This window comes from Monoraphidium neglectum, assembly GCF_000611645.1.
Source record: "Monoraphidium neglectum strain SAG 48.87 unplaced genomic scaffold scaffold02159, whole genome shotgun sequence".
Taxonomy (NCBI): Eukaryota; Viridiplantae; Chlorophyta; class Chlorophyceae; order Sphaeropleales; family Selenastraceae; genus Monoraphidium; species Monoraphidium neglectum.
In genome coordinates this window covers 1-10,235 of record NW_014011469.1, presented here as the reverse complement: position 1 = coordinate 10,235, position 10,235 = coordinate 1, and the positions used below count along the sequence as shown (strand labels likewise).

The 10,235-nt window shown below is 63.3% G+C and overlaps 4 protein-coding genes across 4 annotated transcripts; 1 reads left to right on the top strand and 3 right to left on the bottom strand.

Annotated features, from left to right (window-relative positions):
- Positions 1–393: 393 nt before the first annotated feature.
- On the bottom strand, positions 394–1,449 carry MNEG_10047 (NADH dehydrogenase I subunit G; the record flags this gene model as incomplete). Its single annotated transcript, XM_014041484.1, has 4 exons — positions 394–549; positions 738–799; positions 984–1,133; positions 1,359–1,449. 4 exons carry the CDS (start codon positions 1,447–1,449, stop codon positions 394–396), a joined length of 459 nt encoding a protein of 152 aa, XP_013896938.1.
- Positions 1,450–2,131: 682 nt separating this feature from the next.
- MNEG_10046 (hypothetical protein) lies at positions 2,132–4,165 on the bottom strand (the record flags this gene model as incomplete). The annotated part of the gene is made up of 5 exons (XM_014041483.1): positions 2,132–2,449; positions 2,649–2,905; positions 3,102–3,216; positions 3,427–3,763; positions 3,912–4,165. 5 exons carry the CDS (start codon positions 4,163–4,165, stop codon positions 2,132–2,134), a joined length of 1,281 nt encoding a protein of 426 aa, XP_013896937.1.
- A 2,258-nt stretch (positions 4,166–6,423) lies between these two features.
- MNEG_10045 (hypothetical protein) lies at positions 6,424–9,176 on the top strand (the record flags this gene model as incomplete). The annotated part of the gene is made up of 3 exons (XM_014041482.1): positions 6,424–7,644; positions 7,945–8,553; positions 8,901–9,176. 3 exons carry the CDS (start codon positions 6,424–6,426, stop codon positions 9,174–9,176), a joined length of 2,106 nt encoding a protein of 701 aa, XP_013896936.1.
- Positions 9,177–10,006: 830 nt separating this feature from the next.
- Positions 10,007–10,222, bottom strand: MNEG_10044 (hypothetical protein; the record flags this gene model as incomplete). Its single annotated transcript, XM_014041481.1, has 1 exon — positions 10,007–10,222. A coding segment is annotated over one exon (216 nt), but the record flags the coding sequence as incomplete, so codon positions are not given.
- Positions 10,223–10,235: the final 13 nt, after the last annotated feature.

Sequence of the window (10,235 nt, the reverse complement as noted above, 5' to 3'; positions counted from 1 at the left end):
GATGAAGAGAGGGGTTGAGAGGCAGGGATTCCAAAAGGAGGGGTGCAAACGTCAGGACGGGAGGAGGCAGGTACTTGAGGGCAGGGATGGATGATCGCGCACAGCCAGACATGTGCACAGTGGCCGGCAGCTGGAACCTCACCTGGGGGCTCTTGCAGCTGTCGAGGGGTTCGGAGAGGTCGAAGCGGGGGGACAGCGGGACCCGGTCAGAGGGGAGCAGGTGGCTGGCGGGAGCAGCAACCCAGCAGTAGCAGCAGGCGACCCCCTCACCTCGCTTCAAGTAACCCCTTCAGGCTTGCTAAGACGCGTTTGCTGAACCTGCCTGGTGAGGCACGTTGGAACGCCTGCGTACTCAACAATCCCCCCCTTGCACCCAGCGAACGTGCCTGCCCCCTACCTTGATAGGTAGGGGATGAGCTCTGGGTTGGACTTCTCGACCATGGACACCCATCCGGGGCAGCAGGACGTGAACATAGGCAGGATGGAGCTCACCGCGTGGCCGTCCTCGGCGGGCGTGAGCTTGCCCGCGGCCTCCGCCGCCTTGGCCTCCTGTGGGAGTGCGTTCGAGTGCAGGTCGCAAGGGCGTGACAGGGATGTGATGGAGTGCTGGAGAGCCCCCGCAGACATGCATGGGCCCTGAACCGAGCTGCTGAAACGCGCGCAAACACCGGCATGCGCGACACCTGCATCATGAAGCCACTGCGGGCAGGCCCGTGCTGCCAGCCCTCCCGGCGCACCAGGCGGTGCAGCAGCTCGGTGCCCTCCTCCACAATGGTCAGGTCGGCGCCAAATAGGGTGTCTGAGGTTGACGCGATAGATAGCGGCAGTGAGGTTCAAGGGTGGCAACCCAGGCATTGCCTATACAAACAAGTCACCATCCAGCGGTTTGTGGTATTGCTGGCGCCAGCGGCGCGCAGTATATGTTTGGACTGCCACTTGACCATAACAATCCTCGCCCCGACTTTCCTGCCGATGTTGCTCACCAAACACGTAGTCAAAGCCCAGCATCTTGAGGCCTGTGACAAGCTGCCCGGGCTTGACGGCACCCGGGGGCAGGCCCAGGGTCTCGGCGATGGCAACGCGCACCGCGGGGGCGGTCTGCGCCACCATGAGCTTGCGGCCCTGCTGCTTGCCTGTGCACATTTGGGATGCAAAGCGTCAGGGGCGGATACAATGCTGAGTTGAATCCAAGGGGATTGCGGCTGGGGGTTGGGCGGAAATGCAGCATGGGCTGCGCGCAACGCACCACTGCGTGATGAGAAAGAGGGGTGGGCGCGGTCATGCACACTGCATACAGAAGCCCGGGCGCGCAGTCCTGAGCACGCATGCACCAACATGGTGTCTCTGCATTTACTCACCCAGTTCGTTCTGAACCTGCTGCACATGGGACAGCTTGGATGCGTCCTCGCCAGCAGCGGGCGCAGCGGGCGTCGCGCTGGCGGGGCCCATCGCCGCAATGACAAGCCTCGCCTGCCTCGGCACCGTACGAGCTATACACGGGCAAGAATTCCAAAAATAGGGCAGTGAGAAAGCCGTAGGTATAGAAGAAACGAGGTCTCGCAAAAGCCATCGGAACCAGCTGATCTACGACGGCCCTTTGCTTACCCCTTGCAAGCTGGCACAAAGCAGGCACCATTGAGCGGGAGCCACGGCTGTAGGTCCGCGTGGCCTTCTGAGCACATGCCTGTCGGGTGATGGCGCGCTGCATGTCTGCTGGGGTACTGTACGCACGCTGTAATGGACTGTGATACGAATGTGATAGTTTTGTTCAGGCGATCAAAGCTGGGTCTGAGGCCGCCAAGGGCGGCGCCGTTGCTTAACTCCAGTGCAAGTCCAGTGACTCGTCGTCACAGTGCCAAAATTCAAACGGCACTGTCACAGAGGGTACCTGCCTACTCTTGTTACATGCAAGGGGACAACACATAGCACAGCAATGCATAGCCCCCCCCCTGCACAAAGAATGCACACCAGCGGCCACACATCGTGTGCGTCGCAGCGATGTGCACGACAGGACCGGGGCAGCCCAACGGGGAGCACCGCCGGCGCCGATGCTGCGGCAGCAGCAGCAGCAGCCGCTGCAGCCGTTATCATTTTGACATTCGCATAGGAAAGCGCCAAGGCACTCTGGCGCTCACGAGTATTGGTACGCCACGCTCACGTCCTGCTCCACATCGCCTAGCGGAACGGCCCCCAGCCCGCCCCCCGGCAGCGCCCGCCACTGCGGCGGCAGCGGCCGCCCGCCAGCCTCGCCCCATGGCGCGCCGGCCGCCGGACGCAGGTCTGTCAGCCGCTGCTGCTCCAGATCGTCCCGCGGGTCCACCTCGGGCAGGCCCTTCTTGCGGCGCGCGGCGCGCCGGCGGTCGCGCTCCTGCAGAGCTGCGCCGGGCGCCCAGCCGGGCGGCGGCCATGTGCCCGCGAGCGGCTCAACCGGCGGCGGTCGGAAGCGGCCCTAGGGGTGTTGCGATGTCGCATTGCAGTGCAAGCACTTGAGTGCGCCGCATCCTGCTGGCAAAAGCGTCTGTGCACAGCTAGCAAGTGCGGGTCGAGCGGCGTGCCTCACGTACGCAAGCGCCACTGTGCAAACAGCATGCTCTCACGCTTGCCCTGCCAACAGGGTCCCTCAACCTCCCATCCCTGAATCGGCCCACCTCCATCTGCAACAGCCGGTTCCCGCGATCAGGCGGCATCGCATGCGGGTACAGCTGCAGCGCAGGCTCCTCCGCATGCGCACGCGCCACCAGCGCCTCGTCTGCCGCGCCCACGTCCTCGGCCACCACCAGCCGCCGCGCGGGCCGCAGTGGCTCCAGGCTGCCGCGCGAGCGCTCGGTGGGCGCGGCCACAAAGAGCGGTTCGCAGGCGGCGGCGCCCTCCTGGCGCAGTGTAAAGCGCCGAACGAGCTCCAGCTCTGCAGGGCGCGCCGCCGTAGGGGCGGGGTCATGCGAAAGGAGGCCACACCCATGGTGCAGCGGCGCGCCGCACGAGGCGCCGGCGCACACTCCGATCTTGCGTGACAGCAGCGGACCTGCAGCGGCATGCTGCACAGGAGCTGACCCCCCCCCCTCGAGCCCCCATCGAGCGCCCCGCTGTCAGACGCCACTCACCCTCGGCCGTGCTGGCTGCGAGCTCCAGCGTGCCCATGTCCCCCGCACGTGCAGGGTTGGCGGCCATCCGCTCGTCCAGCTGCAGCACGCAGCCATCTAGGGCCTCCGCATCCATCTGGGGAGGCATAGGGGCATTTGTGTGGGTGTAGGCTGGGTTGAGCGCGCAAGCAGTAGTTGCCAGGTCAGCTCCTCATTTGCAAAGCTCGCAAGCGCAGGCGCACATGGTCATTTGCCGATTCCGACAGGAGTGTCATCAGCATCGCAACGACTTGCGATGCCATCCCGCACACCGAAGCGTCCCGTTTTGCTGCATGTCGGTTCACACCTGGCCCGGCAGCTGTATCACCCAGAGCTCCGCCTTGCCCTCCAGCACGCGCTCCATCGGCGCCAGCGGTCGCTTGGCTGCCGGCGCGCTGCCCGCCAGGGGCCAGCACGGCTGCAGCTGGTCGGGGTCGCCGCTCGCCCTCATGGCACGGAAGGCCGCCAAGGTCTTGTCGCCATCGCGCAGGGGGTCAAACGTGGGCGCAGCTGGCATCGGGCGGGGACGCGCTCCTGCAGCTGCCGCACCCTCATGCTGTAGCTGCTGCTCCCCTTCCTCCTGCAGGTGCTGCTGCTGCTGCTGCTGCTGCTGCTGCTGCTGCTGCTGCTGCTGCTGCTGTTCCCTGCATGAGGCAAGGCGATTTGCCGGGTAATGAAGCACACAATTCAGCACAGGAGCCATCACGCCGATTTGTCACATGCTTCAGGTTGACGTATAATCAGAAACCAACCGCATGTGCGTTGCTATGCTGCAGCAGCAGCGGCGCGCACCCAGCCGCCGCTGATGACTTGTGCTTCTTCTTTTTCTTGGCGCTCGCATCCACTGCTGCTGCTGCTGCTGCTGCCGATGCTACAACGTCCTCGGACTTCTTGCTGCCATTTTGCTTCTTATGAGCGTGCAGGGTGGCTTCTGCCGGCTGCTGCTGACCTGCAGTCTCGACATCGTCGCGCTTCCGCTTCTTCTTCTCCTTTTCTGCGCTGGGATTCTTATCCTTTTTGTCAGCCTTGTCCTTGTGCTTGCCCATCCTGGTGTGCGGTGCTGTGTTGGCCCTATGGATCTGCGCAAAGCAAAGTTGCTGCAGCTAGCTTAACTTGGATAACTTGATGCGCAAAATTGCCCAGAGCTTGTCTTCCCCACGCTGGGGAGGAAGAGAAGATGGCAACTTGGCATGCTGCCGTCACCGACGTGCACTGCCGTCACCAGTGGCGCAGTCAACCTTGCGCATGTTCTCAGATGAGTTCTGATATGGAAGAGTATCTGAGCGTACAAGCAGTGACGAGCATACCTATGATAAGTGGCTTGTACAGTGGCTGGTCGTCACCAGAGCCACGGCACACAGGTCGCAATTGTGACATGCAAGGGAGGCAGTATTGCCACACGTGCCAGGTGCCCATTGCTGCCATGTCCTTTTCAATTCATTCCTCAAGACTCGTGTTATTGTTACAAGCCAACTTCCCCACATCTTCTTATCACGTGCAATGATACACGTGACAGCAGCTACTGCACACTTAGCAATATGTCAGTTAAAATCGCCTCAAATCGCCTCACATTATTGCCTGGACAAAACGTTCGGTTTATATGCATGCTTGAGAGGTGCAGAATCCAGGTGTGTTGAAATTGCACGCATGTGTCCAGGACAAGCAGCAGTGGCTCAGCAATCAACTCAACCACCATAACCACAGTCGGCAGCTTTAACCTGTCATTTGCCGTCACGAAGGCTTGGCGCATGCGGCGATATCGCATTGGTGGTGACTACCGCTGAAGCTGCTGCTGCTGCTGCTGCTGCTGCTGCTGCTGCTTGCTACACACGGCATACCCCGATCTCCTGCAGGCAGGCAACTGATGCTGCCCCTGTGAGTTCGTAGGGCCGCTTGCGCCAACCCTGCAGGCGTGCCTGGCTGCTGCATCCAAACATTCAGACACAAGGTGTGCAGAGGCCTGTTTTTGGCAACGATGGACGGATGCCGGTGACTCTGTGCTGCCGTTTGCAAGATTTGTGCAAGCCCTAGGCGGTCAAGAAGGCATAGTGTTGGGCGAGTACGGGAAGGTGAACAAGGGGGTGAGATGAAAACGCTTGAGTGAATGGTTACGCCAGCCGCCACACGACTTGTCGCGCCGAGAGAGAGACAGAGACGAGCAATGCCAGGAGAGATGATGGAAGCAGCTGGCTGGCCTGTGGCCGTCGGCCGCAGACCAGGGCCACTGGTTGAAGAGTGGACCACCTGTAGACTGAGGCTGGACTGTCATTGGCTACAACCTTGCAGTGTGGCAACAGGGCAGCAGGCGGGGCAATCAATCAGGTTTCGGCGCTGGATGTAGACATGCCAATCCCCCAAAAGGTGGCACAACAGAACACCCAGGAAGGCTGGACACTGGCGAAGCTGTTGCACTGGCACTGTTGCAATCAAAATCCGAGTGATTCGGTCTACACGTAGCATATTTGAGGGATTTTGGCATGAGCTTGTACGTAGGAATGGTATTGGTGGGGTCTGATGCTACGCATTGGTATGATATTGTGCACACCAGGTTCATAGTTTGCACCGATGGACATGGCTGAGTCCTGCCTAGACAAGGGGAGGCTGACCACTGGCCTTGTCTGCCAACGTCGCCGTGCACAGGCGGGTAAGCGTGTGCGGATGGTGACTTGCAGTGGCAGGGCGGTCACGTGGGGTGAGCCTGCAATGTAATGCTGCAGTGAACTTCTGCAGAAAGGGTCGTCATGCCATGACTCAAATCAGCAAATGCTGCAGCGAATGCCATGACTATAATGACCAGATGTGCTTGAACGTGGCAAGTTGCCACGTTTCTGCACCTCCCCGTGCTCACCGACATTGTATTATGCATGCTCGATCATTTGGCCGAGATACGGACAGAAGCCACCCATGCTACAGTGTCTGACGTGCCGTTCTTTTTGAGTCGGAGAGATCTACGGTACGGTAGGGCCATATCATATTAGATATGACAGCATAACATAATCAGATGGAAAGTAAACACCATAGAATTCCGTGATCTCGGCCGAAAGGAGGGAAAATCTGATCCGAGGGGCCCCGCGCTTGATCCGCGCAAGGATGGCGGGTGAGCTTGGGGTCTGCTGCTACCCATACCAAGTGTCCCTCAGTGGCGCCTGTATTGCCATCTAGTCTGGCCCGTCAGTGGAAATCGTGGGACCCTCGCCTGTCAGTGCAGGGTCAGCAACACTTGCGACAGCGAGCCGTCCTGCCCCTTGCGCCAGTGAAGATGAGCTAAGCTGGTCTTTCAGGAGAACCTGCCTTCACTTGGACCATGCACGCGCCTCCTGATGATGAGCTGAAACACTCGGTCCACTCGGCACGCGCCTTGGCAGGCCACACACGCCTGCTGGGTAGCGGTGCTCGCGCCAGGCGCCGCGCGGTGCTGGCTGCCTGGGCCGTGGTGACGCTCGCCGCTACGGCGCTGCTGCAACATCGTTACACCCACGCCGCTGCCGCGCGCCTGCTGTTGGCCAGCGGCGGCGACAGACCAGGGCTCCGCGCAGTCGGCCAGGGGCCTGGGCAGTCCGCAGCAGCGACAGCGCCGCTAGCTGGCGCCGACCGTCGATTAGATTTTGGTTTCTGGCTGGATTATGCGTCAGCCGACGCGCGCGGCCATGGCGTGCAGGTGACAGCCAGATGCGACGACAAGCTAGGCATCGGCTTCCTGGAGGGATGGGCCCGCGGCCGGGGCGTGCTGTGCAAAGGCGCCAGCAGGCAGCTTTCAGGCGCGAGCCGCGTCGAGTGCTACGCGTACCCGGTCAGCAACGGCGGGCTGGCCTGCGTGAGCACCAACCTGGTGCTGGACGCCCGCGGCTTCATGGGCCCTCAGGGCCCGTTGGGGCACCCCGCGCACGACGCGTACCTGCCGCGTGGCGGGCCCGGCTCGGTGCAGCTCGGCTGCAAGCTTGACGCACATGCAGAGCGGGCGCAGCGGATATCAAGCGGCCTGGACGGCGAGCAGCTGCCATGGTTCCAGGCACCGGCGTCTGTGCTTTATGAGCAGGGGCAGGAGGGCGGGGGCCTACACCTGGCAGAGGCAATGCCAGTCAGCGAGGCGGAGCAGCAGCGGTGGGCCGCCGCCGAGGAGGCCGGACGCGACGCCGCAGCGACGGCAGATGCGAGCACGGCGACTCTGACGGGGGCGGCAGCGAACGCACTGGCAGCGAGTCGGACTGCAGCACCCGCCACGTCAGCCAGCACAAGATTGCTTTTCAAGGAGACACGCTCTGGTCAAGGAGGGGAGGGGGCGAGAGCACAGAGGGATCAGCGCCCTGAACAGCCCCAGTCTCCCGTGGTCGAGGTCGACGCAGATGATATCGAAGCGCAGTGCGGCGACGGCGCCCCTGACGCCGTGCCACACACCGTCATGTTTGTCAGCCGGCTGGACACGACCAACCCCTACCACTTCACTCAGAGCCTGGTCCAGGCGTTCCTCTCGCTGGCGGTGGTGGCTGCGGCTGAGGGCCAGGCGGCGTTTGCGCAGGGGCTGCAGGTGTGGTGTGAGAGGCGTACAACGGGGGAGCAGGGGAGGGGAGTGCAAGGGGGGAAGGGTCGGTGCAGGGGTGGCAAAATGGATGGGCAGCCGCAGTTTGAGTCCGGGGCAACATGGCACACGTGCGTTGGCTTTGGGCGGGGCCAGCTGCTGCACGCCGTACAGCAGGCCGCCGTCTTCTTGCCATTTGACTTCCCTCGTGTGACAAGCTGCACCGCCAGCCGTGCCGCCGCGTCTCCCCCTCCCTCCTAGAATACCGCCGCCCTCTAACCCCCTACCCCCCACCCTGCAACCCACCAGGTGATCATCGCCGACTGGTTCGCCCCGGGGCCCTTTGCCGAGATCTGGAGCCGCCTGTCGCACCCCCACCCAGCCGCCAGCCTCGCCGCTGACGCCCGCAAGGGCGGCCCCAGGCGGTGCTACTGTCGCGCGGTCCACGCCCACTACACACAGCCCGCGGCGGCGTTCCTGGGCTACGAGGGCATCGACAGCCCCCACACCTGCCCCTCAACGCTGCTGGTGGCGGCGGCGCACTGGCAGCGCGCCCTGTTCCGCGAGATACTGCCCAGGGCGGAGCGCGAGGAGTACGTCGCCGCGATGCTGGGCGGCCGGCCGGGCGCCGCGGCGCGGCGCGTGCCGGCGGAGGGGCACCGCCGCCTGAACGTGGTGTGGCTCAGCCGGCAGTGGTTTGGGCGGACCCTGGAGGCGGGCGGCGGCCTCAGCGGCTGGCAGAGCGAGCGGCAGCTGGGCTACGAGGAGGAGGCCGGGATCGTGGCGGCGCTGCAGGCGGCAGTCCTGGGGTGGAACCAGGCGGCGTGCGCTCCGCCGGCGTTTGGATGGTGGCAGGAGGAGCGCGAGGTGGCGACGCAGCAGGGCTGCCGGCCCAGCAACGTGTCCTTTGACTTCCACGTGCGCAGTCTGGGGGGAGGGTTGATTGCCGTGGCTATGCCAGGGGGCGCGGTGGTGGCACGGGCTCCGAGCGGGCGAGGGGGCAGGGCGGCAGGGCTACCCACCAAACATTGGTTAGGGCGAGGAGGGGATGGCAGCAGGGCCCGTTGACCTCGTTCCCTCCGGCCGCCGCCCTGCATGCAGCAGTCTATCACTCAGGCCCGAACGCCACGCCCCGTGTCGGACACGAAGCGGCCGTCAGCGCATCGCCTGCCCAGAGCAAACTTGAAGCTAGCCCTTGCCCCTGCCATGACGCAGCTCCCCCTTGCCTCTCTGCCCCGTTGCACGCCCCCCCTCCCACCGCCCAGTCCCTGGACCCGTCTGCCCACGACCTCTTCCCGGACCAGCTCGTGCTCTACACACACGCGGGCGTCGTCGTCGGCATCCACGGCGCCGCCCTGACCAACCAGATCTGGATGCGGCCCCACCGCGGGGCAGTCGTGGAGTTTGGCCAGGGCAGCAACCTGCACTACCACAACATGGCGGCCATGCTGGGCCACAGGTACCTGGAGGCGGAGGGCACCGCCCAGTCGCTCAGCGCCGCGCTGACCGCCGCCATGGATTACGTGGCGTCGCGGTACTAGCCGCGGCGACAAGGGCGCCTTCTGGCCGAGCTTGGGTGCGCGCGGAGAGACGAGCGGAGGAGAGAAGATAGGCTCCGTCACGGAAGAGAGAGTGCGCGTGTGAGGTGGGGGCCGAGCAACGGTATTGTGTGCGCATCGCAAAGTTGAGGACTGCTGTGAGCGAATGCAGGTCCCCGTGCACGTGGCTCTCACACATGCGTGCGTGCGCCTAGCTTTTGCAACTGCCTCGCCCCTTTCGCACACATATGCACGGACGCACCTTCACACACGCACGTGCGTGCGTGCGTGCGTGTGCGCGCACACACACACACACACACTCTCCTCGACGCACCCAAAAGCACCCATCTCCCCACTGTTGGCTGCTTTGCAGGTACGAGCAAGCCGGCAGTTGCACCCCGGGAGAACGATTTCAGGGCAAGCAACCTTGCCAATCTTGATCTGATATCATCTCTTTCCGGTTTGGCAAAAAAAACCTCCGATAAACCCTCATTGGACCCAAAACAACGAACAGCCCATCACAGTGCACTTCCCATTCGTTTGGCTTGAATTTAGAGCCTGTTTTCCATGACTGATTTTGTGACGTCGTCCTTCTGTTATATATGCTGCCGACGATTCTGTCCGCGCCTGCCCTGATCAGCCAATAGACGCATGTTTTGTTTGACCTGATGTGTCGTTCAGTTGGTAATTGCAGGGTTACACATCACGGCTAGGTCACGGGCCGGTGTTGAGCTCAACGACACAGGACAACGACACCTCAGATCGCGAGCACACCAGGACAGGCGCCAGCTGGCAGCAGCAGCACTTGATTGTCCACCCGCACGCGGGTGACATCAGCGGCGCTTGCCAGACCGGCTGCCGCCGCCGCCAGCCCCTGACTGTCGCCTGGCCGGCTGCTGCTGCTGCTGCTGCTGCTGCTGCTGCTGCTGCCCCGCGCCAGCGCCCGCTGCGCCGCCGCGCTGCAGCTGGTCTGAGGGCAGGTACGCGTAGCCGCGCGGCAGCACCCTGTTGGCCTCGTCGGCCTCGCTGGGGGTCATCGCCACCTCGCGCTCGACGCGCAGC